Raw genomic sequence first — 22,720 nt, forward strand, 5'->3', positions numbered from 1 at the left:
AGTAAAATATAATGACACCGTAGACAGAAAGTCAAGTCTGCAAAACAGAATGAGTGAGATAGCTCAGCAGGAACAGTGCTTGCTGCCAAGCCTGGCAACCCGAGTGTGAGTGTGAGCATGTTCACACAACCCGAGTGTGAGTGTGAGCATGTTCACACTGAAAAATGCCGGGGGGTGAGGGAGTGGCGAGAATGGTTTGACTTGACCTCCAGTTGGGGCATGTAGGGATGGGTGGACATCCAGTCAGCACTGTAGTGGCAAAAAGCTAAGTTCACCCTTTCTGCTCTCTGGTTCCCCAAGTGCTCAAAGAAGCCAGTGGTTAGGGTGAGGCAAGCTGCCGAGGTTTCTGCAGTCTGTGCAGTGGAGCTGCTGAGGGGTCAGCACTCCTCTAATGGGCCTCATACTTCCGGGAGGAGCAGGAGCAAGCAGGTCTCAGCCAGGGCTGCCTCTAGGTGGTCAAGGTGAGGGGAGCACACTGGAGTTAGCGTAGGGAGTACTGTGTTAACCTCGGGCATGAGTAGGGGGAGCCCAGCTGCTTAGGGTGTGCAGAACTATGGCTTCTCGGTGCTTCTGATGCTCACGGCTTTCTTTAACCGCCTTCCACATGGCATCATTTCCCTTTTGCTGGAAGACATCCTCAGCATGCTCTGAAGTGCAGTACTGCTGGCTACAGACGCTCCCTTATGTGTATGTGCAAGTGTCCTTATTTAACCCATATAGTGAAGGATATCCCCCCCCCCCCACACACACACATGGTTCACAGGCAAACAGTGATCTGCTGCTATATTTGTATTTTCTAGCGTTGTCTGCATTCCTATCATATGAGCCATGGGAGACCCTGGTCATCAGTATTTCCCAGATGAACTGTACCTCCATGTGCTTGCATCTGTGACCCCCAAATGCCTTTCTTTCTCCCCTTTGATACAATACCTAGAGGTTCAGAATCCAGCGGGAGCCTCATCTCTTCCTGGTGTGTCTCAAGGATATTTAAGTTAAAACCTTTGTCCAGTTCGAGTACAGTTCTGAGAGCCTTATAATATTTATTTTGCCCTGGAGCTATGAATAACTCTTTGGACTGAGAAGTCCAGAAAGACGAGGACTATGTACTCTGACTTTGCCCTGGCATCAGTGTTTGCTAAATGGTCAGTGGATAACAAAGAATGAAAGACTAGGTCCCTCTTATCCCTTTTCTTGTCAGCTCTCTCTTCCTGTCTTCCCCTGGTTCTTTCCAGGTTGTAAGTAAATTTCTGCAAACTTACAGCAACAATGAGTTTGTATCCTACTAATTGAAGCTTTCTTAGCTCTTTAAATTTTGGAAAATGGACTTTGAACCCTAGCAAACAAACTGAAAATGTTTAAACATTTGTTGATGGCGTGGCAACTGTCATGAGTCCATTTGTGAGGTTAGTACCCTTATCTGTTGAAGAATGAGATGTCTGACCAGACCTGCGTATCACTAGCTCCACAACGTCACTGCCCTATCTTAGACTGGGAGTTATCCTAAGATGCTCCACAGAGAAACCAAAGATTAAAGGAGTTGTCTACAAAGGTCAGGAGTGCTTTAGCCAAAACACTTTATAGAGATGATATGAAATAAGCAAGATATTCTAACGCACCAGTTCTGTGGCAGCTGCTCATGAACGTTGTCTACTCTACAGACTCCCTCCCAAGCTTCCTCGGGGTCCTGAAGACCTTTAATTTTTTCTTGTAGTTTTAGGATCAGAAGGTAAATAGGGCTAGGCCTCAACACAGTCACAAATACACAGGTCCTGTCCTCAGATGCCAGAGCATCATCCCTCTTCTGTCAGTCTGGCCCCAGTGTCCGGTAAGGTGCTTGGGGGTCAGGACTGCACTCCACTTCAAATCTGGAGTTCATGCCATATAAGATGGTTTTGAGGCTGTCACACCCAACTTCTACCAAAGTCATCACCTGAAATTCTTCCCTAGAACCCTGGATCTTAGTCTTCATCTCCCATTGCTTGAAGGGGAGTTCCGGACCTTTGTGATAGGGGAGGGAGTCTTGATCATCCATTATGAGCAGACTGCAAGGGCAAGGGGTAGGCCAAGGTGGAGGCAGCCAATGTTCACCTTAAAGATGCTTAGCAACAGCCTAGCCCCAGTCTGAATCTGAGTGACAAGAATTAATCCAACTCTCGCAGGTAATGTTATTTAGGGCTGTAATGTTAATTAGTGCTGATGTGCAAACATAAAGGTGTTAGGAATAGCTCCAATGCTCAGTTTCTTTCTGGACTGGAAATGCATCCTCTAAGGGTTTGATTCTGTGAAGCATGGAGCTGCTGGATTCCTGTTGGAAACTGTGTTCCACAACCACAGACTCCCCGTTTCCCACAGCAAACTTCAGTGCAGCGAGAAAAGCTGCTTATGGAAGAGCTTTGCCTATAAGCATTTTAGTGGTAAATGGAATTGAGGTGAGTGATTCCATGTGTCTGAATCCACCATCTGTTTTGGGACTCTTCTTACTGAGAAAACACAAGAAAGTTGTGTCCTCTGCAGTCGTTGCAAGTTGGTCACAGCAAGGCTGGGCTTCCTGTCCGCTCTCAAGTCTCCAGGCACAGGCCTTGAACTCATAGATTCAGGAGCTACAGGTTGGTGATGCTGAGGGTTTAAAAAAGAAAAGGCTGCTTAATTCCCCCTCTCTTTCAGGAGCAGCTGAAGGCCTTTGATAATGAAGTCAATGCTTTTTTGGACAACATGTTTGGACCACGAGGTAAGCTGCTTGGGAACATACTGGAAGAATGCATGTTTGCATGTAGGAAAGCAGCATTTTCTGGGGTTCTGAGAACAGTGCAGCATCTGTCCTTATGAACTGGAAACTGTCTTCCAATAGGTGGCCCTTTCCCAGAATAGAGGAAACCCAGCTTCTTCCTCCTCATTGTGTCTCCTGGGACGAGGGGCAGGTGAAATGTGATGTTTTCCTCCAACACCAGCTCTGAAGCCTGGTGGCCTGTGTCTTCTCCATCACCCACTAATCTAGTCAGAGCCTGTCTTCCTCACTCTCCTGAACACAGCCATGTCAGACACTCTTTGACTCCTCAAACATATGAACCCATTTTATTTGCTATTTTCCTGTGTCTGGAATTTCTCCCTCCTGTTTTCTTCTCCCCCCTTCTGGTTAGCTCCTCCTGCTGCAGACCCCAACTGAGAACTGTCTTTCTTGGGAGACTTCCTTTCTGCTATAACTCATCACTCTAGTCTCCTTGTGCCTCTCTTGCCCAAGCTTCCTGGTGGCACTTGTATAACTCTGTTCACCATGATCAGGTATGCTGGAACAGAGGAGCTGGTATTTCTGAGTAGATGATGTCTAGACAGATGGTTTGCTTCACCTGAGCCTGGATGCTTGACAATCCTGTGGGAAATCCTTTGTTTTCACAAGGGACGTCCTTGAGTCTGTGAAGAAGGGGAGGGAGGTGAAAGTTTTCCTTCTTCTCACATCGTGGAGATCATTTGGACCATTCCCCAGTCTCCGATGAGGCTCTGAAACCTGTGCTAAGTAAATGGTGATTTTACAGAAACTGCAGTTTGAGAGAATGGTTCATTCTTTCCTCTTGAGAGTTTATCGTGCTGGGGCAGCAGTCTGTGACCTCTGTTCTCCCTGTGCATTCTTAGGGACCACAGCTATCTGTTTGATTCTCTCAGTCGAGAGTTAAACATTGATCTCTTTGAACTAAGTTCACACTGAACTTTGCTATCAGTAGATCGTTGGGAGCTGGAGTTAACATAGACTTGGGGTCAGCTGAGAAAAGAATTGCAGTGGCTTACTCTCCTCCATAGCAGAGATTATAAAATGTTCAATCTGATCACCAAATCCTTACTACAGTCACATCAATAATCCTTGTCCCTTCCTCGTCCCACACCCAGCCACCTTGAAGGCACCCTCAGTTTTTTCTGATCTTGCACACACCACATCAGTGGTACTGTGGGATATGCCAGAAACAGTGAGTAACACTACTCAAGTCCCCGCCCACAGTGGACACTTGCTGCCGTGTTTTAGCTGCAGCAGGTATGGTCACCTTTAAGTGTAACGCACGAATAGCAGCATGGCAGACACAGTGAAGACTTTCAGGTGCCAGATGATGTACTTACACAACCCTCTCCTGACACTGCAGATGGAAGTCCAGGTGAGACAAGAGGACACTGGCTCTTCGTAGAGAACAGGCGAAGGTTGCGGAGGAAAACCTAGCACAGGAAACAGTCAGAATGCAGCCAACACACTAGGCCATACGTATGCATTCCCTAGGACTTGGGGGCTTTGAAGGTGACAGAAACACACTCCTGCAGTTCTGAAGTCAAGGTAGGGCTCACATTGTCCCCGTGACATCTGGTGCTGCTCTCCCAATGTCACGTTGCTGGCAGGCTGGTGTCCACTGGCTTCGAATAGTATTCTTTACTTCTTCTGCCCTGTCTTGTAAGACATCGCTGAGTGGGTTAGGGCCCACCCTAATCAGTATGATGCCATCTTACCACGATTGCAGCTGCAGGGACCCCGGTTCCCAGGGAAGCCACGTGTGTAGCAGCAGGAGTTAAAAATGTTTTGGAGGGACACATTTCAGAGGCAGCACCATAGCTTGGGAAGGGAAGCTGACCACTGTGAGCTTTTTGCCCTCTGTGGCTCTGCTCTGGGGTTCTCCAAGGGACCCCAGGAATGGCCATATTGTAGATCTGAAAGGGTTGCTTTGAGAACTGTCAGTACGCATCCAGTCTTTAGGTGGTGCCTGCCATGGAGACAGTGCTCCCAGTTACCTATGGCAGGACAGCCGAGTAGGAAGTCAAAGCGACCACTACCTTGTTGAACAGCTGAAGCTGTGGCTATGAAAGGGAGTGGGAAATGGCTCCCTTCAGAAAGTAGTGTAGGTGTGTAGGCCTTGAAGGATGAGCAGGAAGGCACATAGCACATGTGCTTGTAGAGGAGTTCGAGCTGTCAGAAAGGCTGTAGCAGGTCAGGACTGGAGGTCCCACCTTCTCTATCCTCACCAGGGAGCTGTCTATAGGACTCTCTGCACAGCTGTGCTCACAAAGGCACTTCCAGCATAGTGCAGGCTGTAAGGGTGTTAGGATCCAGTCGGAATAGACAGTGTGGGGCATTCCAAGGAGAGCCAGCTAAATCAAGAAAGGGACACACCTGTGGTGGTACTGTGCTATCTGTGTGGGCTACAAACGGCATGGCAACCTTTAAACAAAAGCAGGCTAATGAACGAATCTCCCTGTGCCTACTGGCTACTTCCAGGGGTACCTTGTGACAGAATCATGGGCTTTGTATGACATCAAATTTTTTCTCTCTGGAGGAAGGGCTCTTGTCCCTGCTATTGACATTTCTAGTTCCAACACAACTCTATATCTGCAGTTTTGTAGGAGGCTGTCCTCAGCTACCCACTCCAGGGCTGTGCCATTTTGTCCTCATTGCCTCTGTTGTGAAATGCCACCACCCAGTGAACTCAGCTGGGTTTGCTGCAGTGAGCCTGTGCAGATCCTGGGCATTATGGATTAGGATGCAATGCGGTGTGCTCTCTTCCCCTGATCATTCCAGTGGGAGGTGCTAGCAAGGCATCTGGGGCTGAGGTGGCAGCAGTAACGCAGTGCAGACGCTGCCGCCGTCCTTCATATTGTCTTCTCTCTGTCTGTTTCCATCTGTAAGATGTGTCAGCATGAGCAAAGGCTGTGACAGATGCCAGCCACTCTGGAGCTTCCTCCTCTCACCTTACTCTCAGCCAGTGTCCATGGGAGCTATTTGTCCCATGAAAACATTGTAAATCTAAAGTGTCTGTCTGTCTGTCTTCTTCCCTCTCTCTCTGTCTGTGTGTGTCTGTCTCTTTCCCCTGCCCCGTGTGTGTGTGTGTGTGTGTGTGTGTTCCTTATCTGAGGCTTTGTTCTGTAGTTTCTGTTACCCATAATCTACTATACTACCAAAAAATTAATGGGAAATTTCAGGAGTAATAATCTGTATGTTTAAAGTGGCGCATCCTTTCAGGAAACTGAATTAGCCTTTTGTCCAGTGTATCCATGTCAAGACTGTGCAGTAGCAGCCCAGGGCTGGTATCAAAGTAACACCGGTTTTAGTGACACAGACAAAACCATAAACTGGATCCTTTAAGTGAAAAGATGAAAGTTCCCAACTTAATAAGAAAAATTCCAATGCTGAGGTTGCCAAGAAAGCATCAGAGTGTCTGTGAATTTGTTCAGGAAAAAGCAACTTGACCTGGTTATGTGCGTTTATCCCAAACACCAAGTGCTCAGTGAGGACGGGACGTGTGCTCACTGGGGACTGTTGGATGTGACTGCCGGCTGCACAGATGGTCAGGCTTACTAACCACGGGGATGTCACTCCTTGGGCTCCTCAACGTAAATATTTCTTTGCAGATTCTCGAGTTCGGGGGTGGTTCCTGCTGGACTCTTACCTTCCCACCTTCATTCTCACTATCACGTATCTGCTCTCAATATGTCTGGGTAACAAGTACATGAAGAACAGGCCTGCTCTTTCTCTCAGGGGAATCCTCACCTTGTATAACCTCGGAATCACACTTCTTTCTGCATATATGCTGGTGGAGGTAAGTGTGTGCGGCCTGCACGCTGGCTTGCCTAACCTGGCAAGTATCTAGTATCTGAGTTTGAGAACTGGTTAGTTGTACCTTCCAGAGCTGTGCAAGGTTGCAGTTGGTGTTTTACCAGCCGTCAGAACCTGGGAACTCTGTCTATCCTAAGTGTCAGAAGCCCTTGCTTCTGACTTGAGTCTGGGCCTGTTTCTGTGTTCCACAGCCAAACTAAAACTAGAACCACGACTTGGGGTGAAAGGGCTTTGGGAGGTCATGTCTGATACTTTTCTTCCCTTATGTACTGTATGAGTCAGAGGCTCAGCAGAGTCAAATGTCACATGCAGTTAGTGTTCAGGTTCCTGTGTAGAGATGCTGATGTTCCTGTGGAGAGTCCTTCCGAGGCTTTGCAATGTGCGGCCAAGCCTGGCTTGATGCTAGTTGGCTCTGGTGCCTACCAAGCCTTCACCTTTAGCGGCTTCCCAACCTGCAAAGCATCAGACCAAAGCCAGACATAATGGCCCCTTCACCTAATACCAGGAGAAATCTAAAGTATTCAACTTGCTTTAGCAAAAATAAAGAGGAGAAAGGGCAAAAACAGTCATTTTAAAGAAAAAATTAGGGTAAAGCTATCCATAAAGGTTATAAATGCCTAATAATGATGCAAGTCAGACATTCCCACTGTCCATGGATTTTAAAAGGTAGAACATGCTTGTCTTAAAATGCAGGTTTTTCACTGTGACTGTAGTTTGTGTACCTGCTAATGTGCACCATTTTAATAGTAGCCATTAGCTGTTGCCATAGTGATCAAAATAAAGCAGCATTTGGGGAGATGAAAGCTGTGTAAACAGTCTGAGTATCTCATCACACAGGGACCACTAAGTCTTCTGACACTGAAGGACAGTTTTCGGTTCTTTATTAAACTGTATTTGGCATGGCAGGTGTAAACTGATCAGATAAAGTGATGGATTTAGTTTATTTTCCTTGACACAGGATTTTTCTCTGTAGCTCTGGCTGTCCTGGAACTCGCTATGTAAACCAGGTAGGTCTTGAACTCATAGAGATTCATCTACCTCTGCCTCCTGAGTGCTGGGAATAGAAGTGTGTGTCACCATGCCAGACTTAGTTTCTTTACGTGACTGAAGGGAGAGAGGCCCTCCCTTGATCAGGAGCCTGGAAGCACACAGCATTGCAGGCTGCAGTGGAATGAATTTGGATTAAGGTGAAAAGGATGGGCTAAAGCCGATAGACTGACGAGGTGAGGTTTGGAGCTACTGAGCCCGCACCAGCTTAAGCTTACTCTTCTTTAACAAGCTCATTTGATTCTTTCAGTACAGAGGTTGGTTAGCTCAGGTGGCTCAGATGTACAGCCCAACTAGAAGATTGTGAATAGCCCAGAAGGCAGCTTCCTGAGGCTTGCTCTGTAATTCTGCTCCAGTTACTAAGTAGTTAGAAAGGTAGAGCAGGATTGGCAACAGCCTGACAAACAGAATGTCCCCTGTTGATGCTAAGGGTTAGGCTGCACTGTCAGGATAGAAAGCACACACTTAGGGTTAGGCTGCGCTGTCAGGATAGAAAGCACACACTTAGGGTTAGGCTGCGCTGTCAGGATAGAAAGCACACCGATCCCTTCAGCTACAGCTTTCATCCATCAGAGGTTTGACATATCTGTGTGCAGTGTAGCTTCTCCGTCTGAAAACTGCACCAGCACACACAGATAAACATTACTTTTCCTTCCTGGTATCCTGGGTGTCCAGCCTGCCGCAGATGGGCATCGAGGGACATGAGCATAAAGCCCAGGAGGCTGCAGGGACCCGATTCACACCAGAGAGCTTTGGGAAACGCTGGTGTTTCTGCACTCACTGGCCTCACCTGTCCTCAGAAACTCATTTCCTTAAGGTGCTGTTGTTAGAAGAGAGATACGCCAACTACATCAGAACAGTGAAGAGGCCAAGGCTCCAAACATCAGTTACTTAGACATCAGTATCTAAGGCAGAAGAAAATTCTAGGCCTTGTCCTGGAACAGTTCATATTCTAGAGTTTAACATTGTTGCAGGGGGAGAGCTGCCTCTGTAGAGTTTTCAATGAGGAATTTACCACTTGCTTTCTCCTGTCATAGACAGAACAGAAAAGAATGAGGTAGGAATTCTGAATTACCGTGACGTGCCTGCCACACTGTGCTGTGCCCCAGAGCACATCGCTCATCACTGTCTCGCTGTCTCCAGGAACGGGCAGGGATGTCTGGATGACAGGTTTTAAAGAAGAGTGGGGAAGGCAGGCATCAGTCAGCAGATTATTTGATGATCAAGTGTCAGTGAAGAAACACCTTTTTAATATCTGTAAAACTGAACGCACATCTCATAGGACTGTTGAAACTTGGAGGGATTAGGATCATGAGCAAACATGAGGAGACTAGAGTGCTGTGGAGACAGACGGTGAGAATTCTTACTTCAGAGATGGTCCTCTCACTCTGAGTGACCTGAACAGATGCATGGGGGAGAAGCAGCACATACTGGGGTCTGTGCACCAGTCTGTGCACCAGTGCGCATGAGCTCTGGCTAATGCTTGAGGACAAAACTGGGTCTGATTCTGGACCACTTCTGTCCTGGTGACGAGGTGACGTTAGTTGGGATGTCGTTCAGTGTGGCTACAGCCCTACTGGGATGTGTTGTTCGTGTTGCCACATCCTCGAGTTGATTTCTTTCCCTTTCTTGGTGCTTTGGCAGCTCATCCTCTCGAGCTGGGAAGGAGGCTACAACTTGCAGTGTCAGAATCTCGACAGTGCGGGAGAAAGTGACATCCGGGTGAGTCCTGAGACTTTGTCCGTTGGAAGCGAGCAGAGGACGCTTTCTGCAGTAGGAAGCTGGGTTTGCATGGAGAGATTTTAGCTCAGATGGAAAGAATCAGGGACACATGTCTGAGAAGTGACCAGGTGATGGGCTGACGGAGCACATCCCTGCAATGGGTGCCTCTCCCAGACACAGAGGGAATGGATAGCCTCAAAGCCACCGCTACTGCCTCAGGAAATATTTAAGTAAAAGCTAGCCAGTCACAGACTCTGATTATCAAGAATGCCTTTTTGTGAGAAAATGTTTGTATTCACTCACATTTTAAAAGAGGAAATGATGGCAGAAGAGACCAGAAGCTAGTTCAAACAGTCTCCTTTATGGAGGCAGCAGGCAGGGGGATAAGATGGAAGCCACACTGCCCTCAGCACACCTTGTGCTGTGTCTGATTTTGGAATCATTCTCTTACGTAAACTATAAAACAAAATTAAGTTTTAAAAGGAAACAAGGCAAGTTCCCTCCTCCAAATGTGAGAATTAGTTAGAGTAAATAAATTCGCGTGCACAGGAAGGAACCTGACAGAAGTTACTACATGGAGAGGATAGTCCCCATGGGCAGCATCATTACAGAATTTGGGGGTTTTGTTGCTATTATTAATAAAAATGCATTGCTGCTCTCAGACAGCCATTGGACACAGAAGAATGAAGTATATAATAAAGTAACAAGTGCTAACTAGTACTTTAAAAAAGAAGCTTCTATTTTTAAAAGTAGTAAAAATTAAACACAGAAATCTTAGATAAAAACTGGAAATATCATAGTTAACATCACAGAAGAGGATATATTTCACAGTTTTATCTGCAGAAAAGGCCTCTTTAGTCTGTGACAACTCAACACACTCAGCTTGACATTACAGAGTTGCTACCTAACACAAGGGATAAGTATTTAGTTCCAGTTGTAGATCAGGAAATGTAAGATGACTCAAGGACATCCTGTGACCCTCAGCAAAGGACTACACAAGGTTATTAGGGTCATGCATGGTTACAGAAACCATCTTGAAAGAACCCCTCTCATTGGCTATCAAGGACAGTTGAAGCATCTGGAAAAACACTGCCTGGGATGGGCTGAAACACATCAGGTGCAGGCTTTAGAAGAAAGAAGGACTGTCACTGTCACCTTTCAAAGTTGAAAGGACACAACATCATTACAGGAAAAAGTTAAGGCAAAGAATTAAACATACATCTCATCTTTATATGTGACTTTCCAAAGACACAAGGGGGAAATGTTAGGAAAGAAATGTCTTTAGTCACGGTAGAATCAGAGCATCACTTTGTGAAGACGTTTATCATCTGAATGAGAGGGGATGCCCTCTGGTGTTGTGAGGAATCCCGGAGGACTCACTGCACCACTGCATATTCGGAGCTCTGACAGCCTGGGACTGAAACAGTTCTGAGAAAAGAACAGAGGTAGCTAGCTGGGTGAGTCTGCTGAGAGAAGGTGCCTGCCAAGAGAGGGCTTAGTGAAGGGTGGCTAAAGGTGTAAGATGCAGTTAGGGATGGAGATTCAGGCGATGAGACCACTGTCAGGGTTCATGGAAGCCTTGCAGAATGTTGGTGGAGGGTCTGTCCTTAGGTGGGAATCATGGCTGAATAGCTTGTGGCTGTGGAGGAGTAACTTGTCTGGATAAATGTTTGGGGAAGGCCCCATGCTTCGTAGAGAGGGCAGTAAGAGGAAACTGAGGAAAGGCAGCAGATCAGCAGTGTTCTGAGGGCTGGAGGAAACACAGGCCGGAGGCAGGGCCCTGGCAATGGGCATAGCTTCGGCACACCATCACCTTTCTCCCTCCTTGAACTTGTTATAGGTAGCCAAGGTCCTGTGGTGGTACTACTTCTCCAAACTAATGGAGTTCCTGGACACAATTTTCTTTGTTCTTCGAAAGAAGACCAGTCAGATCACCTTCCTTCACGTCTATCACCATGCGTCCATGTTTAACATCTGGTGGTGTGTTTTGAACTGGATACCTTGTGGTCAAAGTAAGTCATTGTGGTAACTCTTGGTTCTGTGGAATGAGTCTCACAAGGCCACTGGCTCACCTCTTGTGTGCTGATCTTGTGTGAGAGGTGGCAGCCCCTAAAGTCATGTCGCCACAGGCAGCTCACTTGCCATTTAGTGTCTAGAGTTTTGACTGAGCAAGACTTTAAGTTTAAAAAGTTGTTTCTTCACCAGGCACAAATTGTCAGATGGGCATAGAGACCAAGGCCTCAGCCAGAGCCACCCAAAGAGCCACCCACTCCATAGAAAGCACCCTGTGCCTCTTCGCCCAACACAGCACTTCACAGGGACACACGTTAACTATTTGAGCTCTTATGGATTCTTGACTTTAGTCTGAAAAATAAAGACATCTCTGTGTGACCCACTAAAGCACTGCTTTCAACCTCAAAACAAAAACCAAACAACAACAACAACAAACAGGATCCTAAGCTGATGTGTCGATGCATATACCTGCAATCCTAGCACTGGGGAAGGAGGGCTGCCACTTGGCAACACTGTCTCAAAACACATGTCCGTGCCTACCTATCTACACACACACACACACACACACACACACACACACACACACACACTCACACACGATAAACCAGTGTGCTCATTCCTATCACATACTTTGCATGAAGCAAGAGCTTCATGAGGTAGCACTGACCTTGGCCCTATGTGGTACGCTGTGTATCTAGCTTTAATCCTGCTCTATGTTCGCTGTGAGCACTTGATGCAGTCTCCCTACAGAGGCTTCTTCATAGCTCAGGGGGGAGAGGTGGGGTGGTCACTTATGACCAAACTAAAGAGAATGGTACTCTTTCATTTAAATCGTCATGTTCCCGTGAGTTTGAAAATATTATGTGAAAAATTAGATGGGACAAAACTTACTAAAAAAATTATTTTAGAGGGCTGAGCACAGCTCATCAATGGAGCACTTGCTTAGAATATACAGGGACACTCCATCACCAATACCACACACACACACACACACACACACACACACACACACACACACACAAAACCCAAAATCAAATTATGAGTGGTGGCTTTAAATTTGTCTTAAGTGGATATGGCTGGACATGCCTGTAGTTTTCCTCAGGAGTCGGGGGCTTGCATCGATGCTGGAAACTGCCAAGGGCATGTGGGATACAGATACCCGTGGCCCATCAAAGCGTCCAATCTGACAAACCCACTGTGAATTGAAAGCACCATAAGTTAAAACTGCATGTAATGTGCTCAGCCCACCGAGCACCCCCGCCATAGCCACAGTACAGAGAACACCTCAGTGGTCTCACCTCCTGGTTACAGCACAGGTGACTATGGTCATGTCTGTCACGCAGCGTCAGACACTGTCACTAACATGGAGGGCAACAGGCAAGACTCTGTGTTCTTTCCTCAATCTGCATCATTTTGATCCTGTCATTAAGTTGAAAGATCATTAATAGTGCCACCATGAAGTCATGATAGCCCCAGCTGTCATGGTACAAATGAAAACCCCCGTGCAGGGAATGAAAGTACCCAGAAAACGATGGCTGTCACCCTACTCAGATGGCGGACGCAGGATGGAAAGGAACAGTGCCGCCACTGAGGAGATGGCTTTTGTTTTTGTTTTTCAGTTTTAGCAGTTTCATCAGGCATTTAAAATTCACACTGCACTGCGTAGAGGCGGTTCTGTGAATATCTGTATACTGTGTCTCCAAGATGATTACAGAAATGTTAAGTACAGAGCTCCTCAGAAATGAGAACCCAGACAGCTGAATAAAGATTACTCACCTTGCTGACTACTCCCAAAATGTTTGTTTCCATAGAAACCCAGGCATCAGAGCACATTCTGCCAGTATTTGCTGAGAATTCACTAATGCTGCTCCTTCCCTTCTTGGTTGTCTGGGTTACTCATGTAGGGTGAGAAACTGAGGCTAGAGAGTTTAAACCGGCCACCTGAGGAGCAGTGGGCAGCGCTCTTTAGTCCTGCAGTGTGGTGGCTCTCAGTCCTGCCACAGCCTGGAGCAGTGGGCAGTGCTCTTTAGTCCTGCAGTGTGGTGGCTCTCGGTCCTGCCACAGCCTTGAGTGGGTCCAAGAGAAGAAGATAGCTTACGAGAGCATGCAACTAACTACTAGGCAACACTGCACCTCTCCAGGCACAAGAGGCTCTGCCATCAACGCTCTGCAGCCAGACTTAAGCTCACCCTTCCCTGTCTCCCCCATTAGTCGATAGATACTGAGCGACTGGTTCATTTGGCTGAACACCCCTCCCCAGTTCACACATCTCCCAGTTCACACCTCCTGTCTATGAGGTTTTATGAAGCCTGGAGAGATGGTAGCAGTTGGGGGGGGGGTGTCCATGTGAATGCTGTTGCATGATTGTCTAGACCTGTTAGTGCTTTTCAATCAGGATACAGAGACCATCACAGAAGGAGGAAGGGGGAGGGGCCTCACTTCTGAGAAACTAACTCACATTCTCCACTGACACAGGCTTCTTTGGACCAACCCTGAACAGTTTTATCCACATTCTCATGTATTCCTACTACGGACTGTCTGTGTTCCCGTCCATGCACAAGTACCTTTGGTGGAAGAAGTACCTCACACAGGCTCAGCTGGTAGGTTGCCCTCTCTTTGTTTCCCATGTGGCTCACAGACAGTGAAGGAATAGGCAACTCTGGCTTCTCCCTGGTGCGGCCTGAGGAATCATACTTCATTATAGTATCTTCTGTGTGCATTGTAGCTTCCAATGGAAAGTTTCTTCTTTGGAGTATATGTGAACACTTAGGTCATTTTTATTAAATTAATCTCAACTGCTCTATTTCCATCAGAAAATAGACAAAATGCACTTACATAATTTCAAATAAAGTTTCTGAGCAGGGCAGTGCGACATTGGAGACATATTTCTTGATTTGCTTCTACAGAATATAACAAGTGACAATAGCCGCATGTAGACCTCTAGAGCGCCCACCACAGAGCCTGTCCTCACCGACAGCCTCTCTTTCCTTCCAGGTGCAGTTCGTACTCACCATCACACACACGCTGAGTGCCGTGGTGAAGCCCTGCGGCTTCCCCTTTGGCTGTCTCATCTTCCAGTCTTCCTATATGATGACACTGGTCATTCTGTTCTTAAACTTCTATATTCAGGTATGTAAGATGCAAGTATTCAGGGGCAATGTATCAGACAGCCCACTGCACTGTGTGGTGAAGATAACTGTACACAGGAGGAGGGGGAGCACCCCCACAGTGTGCACAGAGGAGGGGGAGCACCCCCACAGTGTGCACAGAGGAGGGGGAGCACCCCCACAGTGTGCACAGAGGAGGGGGAGCACCTCCACAGTGTGCACAGAGGAGGGGGAGCACCTCCACAGTGTGCACAGAGGAGGGAGAGCACCTCCACAGTGTGCACAGAGGAGGGGGAGCACCTCCACAGTGTGCACAGAGGAGGGGGAGCACCTCCACAGTGTGCACAGAGGAGGGAGAGCACCTCCACAGTGTGCACAGAGGGAGAGCACTTCCACAGTGTGCACAGAGGAGGGGGAGCACCTCCACAGTGTGCACAGAGGAGGGGGAGCACCTCCACAGTGTGCACAGAGGAGGGAGAGCACCTCCACAGTGTGCACAGAGGAGGGGGAGCACCTCCACAGTGTGCACAGAGGAGGGAGAGCACCTCCACAGTGTGCACAGAGGAGGGAGAGCACTTCCACAGTGTGCACAGAGGAGGGAGAGCACCTCCACAGTGTGCACAGAGGAGGGGGAGCATCTCCACAGTGTGCACAGAGGAGGGAGAGCACCTCCACAGTGTGCACAGAGGGAGAGCACTTCCACAGTGTGCACAGAGGAGGGGGAGCACCTCCACAGTGTGCATAGAGGAGGGGAGCACCTCCACAGTGTGCACAGAGGAGGGAGAGCACTTCCACAGTGTGCACAGAGGAGGGAGAGCACCTCTACAGTGTGCACAGAGGAGGGAGAGCACTTCCACAGTGTGCACAGGAGGAGGGGGAGCACCTCCACAGTGTGCACAGAGGAGGGGGAGCACCTCCATAGTGTACACAGAGGAGGGAGAGCACCTCTACAGTGTGCACAGAGGAGGGAGAACACCTCCACAGTGTGCACAGAGGAGGGGGAACACCTTCTAACTCCTTTTCCCACATCCTCCTATTCCAAGAACAGCCCAGCTGGTCTTTGTTGATACCTTGTTCGGAAAGACTGTGTCATGCCTACTCATGCATTTGCATCATGGCACCAAATCTGGCATCTGAAGAGAAATGTAGTGACACAGAGCCAGGAAGCTGGAACAGAGAAAGGCTTGGGAACAACAGTGTTTAATAGTTTTTAAACCTTGTTGCCTGCTCTGAGGGTTAGAGGCAGTGTTTGGGAAAATTCCTTTAAGGCAAACCAGCATGGAAAGGGCATGTTGGCTCTTTGTCTAGTGACATTTTCTTTTCAATTAACAATTTAAATGAGAGTCCCTCAAGTGACTTTGTTATATAAGAGGCCATGTAGGCTGTGGTAGGAAAGGTCTCAGGTGGTTATGGGTTTTAAATTGCTGGGCTAGAGAAATGGAAAGGCTGCTTCAAACAAAACAACATAGTTTGTATTAAAACAGTACTTTTCAAGTTCTATTCAATTATTTTTTTCTCCAGACAATTACTCTTTTTTTTTTGGTTTTTGTTCCATGGTAGCTGTCTTAGTTAAGGTTTCTATTCCTACACAAATATGACCAAAAAGCAAAGTTGGGGAGGAAAAAGTTTATTCAGCTTAGACTTCCACACTTCTGTTCAGCACCAAAGGAAGTCAGGACTGGAACCCAAGCAGGTCAGGAATCAGGAGCTGATGCAGAGGCCATGGAGGGATGTTACTTACTGGCTTGCCTCCCCTGGCTTGCTCAGCTTGCTTCCTTATAGAACCCAGGTCTACCAGCCCAGGGATGGCACCACCCACAATGGGCTGGGCCCTCCCCCCTTGATCACTAGTTGAGAAAATGCCTTACAGCTGGATCTCATGGAGGCATTTCCTCAACTGAGGCTCCTTTCTCTGTGATAACTCCAGCTGTGTCAAGTTGACACAAAACCAGCCAGTGCAGTGGATTTTTATGAAGGACCACTGTGGGAACTGGGCCTTTGACAGCTTTTTAGATTTTGTGTTTCTGAACTGGACTGGCTGGCCTTTGCCTCTTGTAACAAGTAAGTTTCCTTTGAGGATGTGTAAAGAAAGAACCCTCAGTGGGACCAAACAGACCCACGAGTGTGCACAGGAACATAAAAGGAACAGCAAGGCTCCCTGCAGCCCCATAGTGGTAGGCAGTGAACTATTTCCACACACTGGGTCAACTGAATCTTAGTTCGCATTTCACATCATTCCAGTCTTGACTCTTGTTAACACCATCACTGCCTTTTCAAAAGTAAAACTGCTGTTACCCAAGCACCGAGGCTGTAGAGGCAGGAGATCAAGGTATCGTCTGTTACATAGCACGTTGGAGACCAGCTGGGCTGCATGAGACCTTGTCTCAATAAACAAACAAACATAAGCTGACAGATCAGGTGTTTTACCAGAGTGGCAGAGGAGACCCCTCCCCGAGGCTGGCGTGGGGTTCTGTGGCAGTTGACATACGTAACTTGCATGAGACCCTGCTTTCCATCTCCCCAACTAAAGCCCTGCTAGAATCAGGAGATGCAATTAAATTGCAATCTCAAAATAAGAAACATAAGATAACAGCTCCTTTTATCTTGAATTTTAAAGGAACTTTTGTTTTTCCAAGCAAATTACTAATTTAAGTGATTTGAGCGCTAGCTGCTTATGATGTCACACAGATAAAATGAAATGGCCTTGACTGGCTTTCATGTACTTGTGCTGGTTTTTACCTGAGCTTTGCAGCAGAGGCTTAAAAATGAACATAAATTCTTATTAGAAGGTCCAGTGCCAAGAAAAATTGGGTAGAATCTTAACTACATGCTGTGTCAGAGGTTAGAGACTTATTAAAACATCTCCTCTGTTTTTTCTCCTGTCTACACTCTGACAGACATACCGCAAAAAGCCAGTGAAGAAAGAGATACAAGAGCACCCTGCAGGGTCAGAAGTGAAGAACGGTTTCTCCAAAGCCCACTTCATCGCGGCTAACGGCATGACGGACAAGAAGGCGCAATAATGAAGTGTCAGAAACACAGACTGAGCTTGTTTTAAAGCAGAGACTGAATTGAAAGTTGTATGTTTTAGCATAAACTAATTCCTTTTGAGTTTGTAAATCATTTGTACCCAGAATGTATTATAATATATTGCTATTAGGTTACTCTATTAACTGGAGCGATGCCGACCTCTACAAACCTCAGAACAGGTGCACAGCCCCCTCTCCTGAGCTCTTTGCAATGCCTTATTCATGTAGAAAACCAGGAGACTCGGGCTTTTTCTTGGCAGGTCTTCAGAGTTAATTTTCTTTAGATTAAATGTGTAAAAATGTTAATTGTATCGTAAATGTCAGGGTCTGTTCTAGTCTATGTCAATAACTGTCAGTGCATAAATCGATTAGTCCACTATTGCTTAAGGCATCATCCCCAGGAGGCATTTAAATGGGATCCTTAGCAAGACAGAATCTAGCAAAACCCTTCCTCTCTCAAGCCAGGAGTCTCATCTGCTACATTTTTACCACCTCTGATTTTAAACTTAGTGACATGGTAATGAAACTCATTAATCTTCAACATACTTTGAAAATTATTCATTCTGTGAAGGAACAGCTCTTGAGCTGGCTGTGGTGGTGCCCATATGTGGTTCCAGCATTTGGGTATTGAGACAGCCTGGGGCACACAGGCACAAGACCCTGTCTCATCCAGAAAAGAATATTTGTTTGCCAAATCATCATAACTCAGGGCTTTGGACAGGAGCTGTCTCCCAGTTTCAATTGGCTTCCTCATTCACCCATTCCTGTCTACTTCCCTTGTTAGTCTGGATTCATTGGAGTTACATTCCCCATGAATCCAAAGCCAGTGTCTACATACAGCTGCTATGCCCTTTCTGAGCAAAAGCTAGAGTCAAATTGCAGTTCTTCTTGGCACAGAAATGCAACTGGAATACTTACAAATCATAATCAACAGAGACGCAGGGGCAAAATAGACATCCTCTTTGTCTACTGTTGCTGCTGAGCCTGCTTGTGAACATTACTGCAAGTAGTTGCTATTAGTCTTCATGAGTTAATTTTAAGTTTCATAAAGGAGAAAAGGAGTAGTAGTTTGGGAAGATCCCATAGGGTGGTAATAAGCCATGATGATGTGTCTGGCCTAAGCAGCAATGCTCTTCCTGCTCAGAACTGTGGTCTCTATGGAGAAGCTAGTACAGAGGCAGACCAAGGCACTGGACTACTTCCTTCTCCTCTAACTAATGAATCTCCACTATTAATACCAAGCGGGGGAAAGTGCATGTTCCAAAACGTACACAAAACATAACTTACTTTGACTCTTTTCCCTCCATTTTAACAAATATGTTCTTGGTTCATGGCACTGGCATCTGGCTCACGGACACCAGACAGGCTTTCCTAGAGTGCCAACAGTGGGGCCTGTCCACCTCCGTCTTCCCTTTCTGGGCACGCTCCCGTTTTAACTTTCCCTGTTAAAAATTGTACTGACATTTTAAATGTGTAAGTATACTGCCCTTCTCACTGGTGTCTTTTGGAGAACACCAGAGCCCGATGCCCTGTGCCATCTCTCTGCCATTCCTGTTGAACAGACTCTTCCTGTCTGGTGACCACCTATACTTCAGTGTTGTCCACACAATTTTCTCAAACTGATCTGCTCCCAGGTGCTTTATTACCACCATCTCTGGTGACTTAGGTTCAAGTCGGTGTATTACTCTTTCCCAGGAATTCATTTCAAGGTTTAGCTTTGAGTGTGTTATTGTTCTTCTATGACTAGACCAAAGGAGCAAACTCCTTGGTGAATCTGGAGTTCAGCTTTAACTTTCAAACATGATCTGAAATGTTACTAAAATGAATTCTGGGTAAAAAATGAGATTCAAGAGGCATCACTGGTCATAGCACCACATTATTCTTGCTGGCCAGTGAGACACACTGAGGTTCACTGTGCATCACGCCTTCAGTTTAGTTCCCATGACCTCAGATCTGTGTAGCACAGAGAGTGTTGCCTTCCTATGGCAGATCAACAATGGCAGCTCAAAGTACCAGCCAGCTTTAGACCTCCCAGAGCACAGCTCAGTGCAGCACAATGCCTTAAACCACCCGAGGGCTGTCAAACCGTGGAGAGCTATGAGATCTTCACGGAGTAAACGGGAGCTGGTAAATATTTTCACCCATTCATCCTTAGTGTGAATTTTCTGAAATAGACGTATAAAAATTTGCCTCTATAATCTGATAAAAAATGTGTTTTCCCAAGTAAATTCCCTTTTATTCATGAGAACAAAAGTACTTGGATAATATAAAACCTTAATTTCCCCAACTTTTAAAATAAAATGGAATATTTGCTATATGAATTAAGCATAGGAAATGTCAACCCATCAGAATTATATTTATACATATTGATGGATAAGTTCCTGTCTTCCCATATCAGAGAATTATTTTTTTTTTTTTTTACCAAAATGGGCAGAATAGCATTTTGTATGTTGGAGACCATTCTTTTCTAGTCCTTCCGAACATTCCTGTGTCATTTAAGAATGTTAGTAGATGTTGCTTCTTTGGAAATTGAGGACCTTTTGTTTTCCTTTGAAAGTATGCATCTGAAGTACACAGTATCATGACTCGGGTGGAAAGGGAGGCAGAAGCCATTTTTCTTTTAGATGAAAAGCATTCTGTGTGATTGTTGTATAATAAATTGATTTTTACACTAAAACACGTTGCAATTTTTCTTATTTGGCTCAAAGAAACTAAAATGGGAGCCTGTATGGTATTCCAAGTGGCCTATAATTTAGAGATTATATTTACCATAAAGTGATATATTAACAATTAATCTTAGATTCTTAATTCATTTCAACAAGCAGTAGGATGTTAAGGCAACATTATTAATCCAGTGTTTATAAACCCAGTTAAGCTATCTAAGAAGCTGGTTACTCACAAGGAAAATTTAATAGCAATGAGATAAGCAGAGGCTGCAACTCTTAAAATCCACTTACTATATAGTATAAAAATGTGCCTTGTTAAACTATATATACTATAGTAGGTAACTATAACATAGCACGCTACTCTGTGCAACCGGTTCACACGTGACATGGTTACCAATACCCTGGACACCTGCAGTGTCAGTGGTTTCTTCTCAGGAGCTGAAGCAGGGCCACCGTCTGATTTGTCAGCACAGAGGCTACAGTCTCCACTACGATGAAGAGCCCAAGGCACCAGCTTAGAAGTGGCCCCAATAGTATGGTCAAAGTTTGACGTAAAGTTGCTTGCATTCCAAGGTAGAAATGGTCAGGGCAAGGGAGTTAGGAAGGCAAGAGCAGGGAAAGTCAGAAGGAACTTGGAGTGAGTGGGGATAGAGTTCAGGGAAAGAGTGAGCATTTTAAGAGCCTCATTTCACTTCACTATTTTAAGCTGTGGGTGGGATAATCTCGTTAAAACTTTGTTTTTAAAACTGAAAGGCAAGAAAGAGTGACACATCCCTGAAATCCTGGCATGCATAAAGCTGAGGCAGGAGAATGTCTCTGAGTTAAAGCCACTTTAGGATACAGGTTCCTGAAATACTTGGCTGTCTCAAAAAATGTATGCCCAATGTTTCTATGATAAATTAGCTATTGCAAATTAAAAGAATTGTTTTATAATAAACATCTAATGTCTCTTTCCCACTTCATGTAAAGAAAAGCTTCAGCACACTTTATTCTTGAAGGCTTTCTTCCAAGTCAGATGATTTTTATATATTCGAGCTCCTGAGACACGTAAAGGAACATCCACTCTTACAGACTACAGTCGCCTAAATATTGTAAATGGGACTTGACCTTTAGTAAATGGGACTGGTCATGAGTTGGAGCAGTATAAGTCATTTTGCAACAAGGCACAAATTCTTAGCATCCACAATATCCTTCAACCACGTCTTGAGCTGAGAACCAACTATTCAAACACACAGCCTATGGAAGACGTTGTACATCTAAGTCATACCAAAGCCTTTATTTTTTTTAAACCTAGCTTACTTACAGATTTTTAGATTCACTCTGAAAAATGTCATATTTAATAAAAAGTTTTCATCAAGGGGGAAAAAAAGACAATTCACAGACTTTATGAAGCTCAAAAAGAAGGAAGGCCAAAATGTGGAAGCCTCAGTCCTTAGAAGGGAGAACAAAACACTCACAGGAGGAGGTACAGCATCAAGTGGAAGAGCAGGGATTGAAGAGGGGATCATTCAGGGACTGCCTCACCTGGGGATCCACCCCATGTGCAGCCAATGGGCCCAGGCAGGCACTATCGCTGAGCCTGAGAGATGCTTGCTGGCAGGAACCAGATAGGGGTGCCTCCTCAGGGGCTCTGCCAGAGTCATGCAGCTAAGCATACTTGCAGATAACCACCAGACTGAGCATGGGGACCCCAGTGAGGGTGCTGGGGGGGGGATGAAGGAGCTGAAGGGGGTTGCGGCCTCATGGGAAGAACAACATTGTCGACCAACCAAATCCTCCTCAGCTCCCATGGGCTAAAACACCAACCACTGAGCACGCATTGAGAGGCCCATGTCTCCAGTTGCATATGTAGTGGAAAATAACATTGTCTGGCATCAATGGGAGAAGAGGTCTTTGTTCCAGTGAGGGCACGTTTTCCCAATGTAGGGGAAACTGAGGTGGAGAGGGTGACTGGGAGTTACTGCACCTTCGTAAAGACAAGTAGAGGGAGAGGGAGGAAGGGAGCAGGGTGGGAAAAGGGGATAAGATTTCAAATGTAATTACAGACAGTATCTAATAATTCTTTTAAGTTTTCATCAAATCAATGCTGTATAGTGTTATGCACTGTCATAAAAACACAAAATTATCCAGATGAATATGTACCCTTAGAGTCATAGTCTAGGAGGAAACATTTAGTTATAAAACAGTAGAAATGATCTACACCAAGAAGACTTTCTAAGAGAGTTTAATGCTGATTGATCATGGTTTTCATGGTTGAATTCAAATAAACAAATTTTATTATTCCACTAGACTCATAGGACTCCATCCACGAAGCTATGGGAATGTCAAAATCCATGGTGGGCTGGGACTTTTCAGTGATACAGCTGTTCACCTGCCGATTGTCCCAAGGGGACTGCAGGCCTGTGAGAGTTGAGACCTACCTGTCACCCAGGTGGAGACTACATATCTGTGAGTCCTCAGTCCTGCCTTCCCAAGAGCTCTACCCCATATGTCAACGCAATGATGTGTTTCCAAGGTGACAAAACTCAAGGACTTGGGTGAGCACAGTGTATCCAG

At 46.0% G+C, this 22,720-nt stretch overlaps 1 protein-coding gene across 1 annotated transcript; it reads left to right on the forward strand.

The window, feature by feature from the left end:
- Positions 1 to 2,712: 2,712 nt before the first annotated feature.
- Positions 2,713 to 17,492, forward strand: ELOVL2 (ELOVL fatty acid elongase 2; the record flags this gene model as incomplete). Its single annotated transcript, XM_080940496.1, has 7 exons — positions 2,713 to 2,728; positions 6,376 to 6,563; positions 9,272 to 9,349; positions 11,190 to 11,361; positions 13,838 to 13,962; positions 14,357 to 14,491; positions 17,367 to 17,492. The coding sequence occupies 7 exons, from the start codon at positions 2,713 to 2,715 to the stop codon at positions 17,490 to 17,492; spliced, it is 840 nt and encodes a 279-aa protein (XP_080796622.1).
- Between the last annotated feature and the right edge of the window lie 5,228 nt (positions 17,493 to 22,720).

This window comes from Micromys minutus, assembly GCF_963924665.1.
Source record: "Micromys minutus genome assembly, chromosome: 1".
NCBI lineage: Eukaryota > Metazoa > Chordata > Mammalia > Rodentia > Muridae > Micromys > Micromys minutus.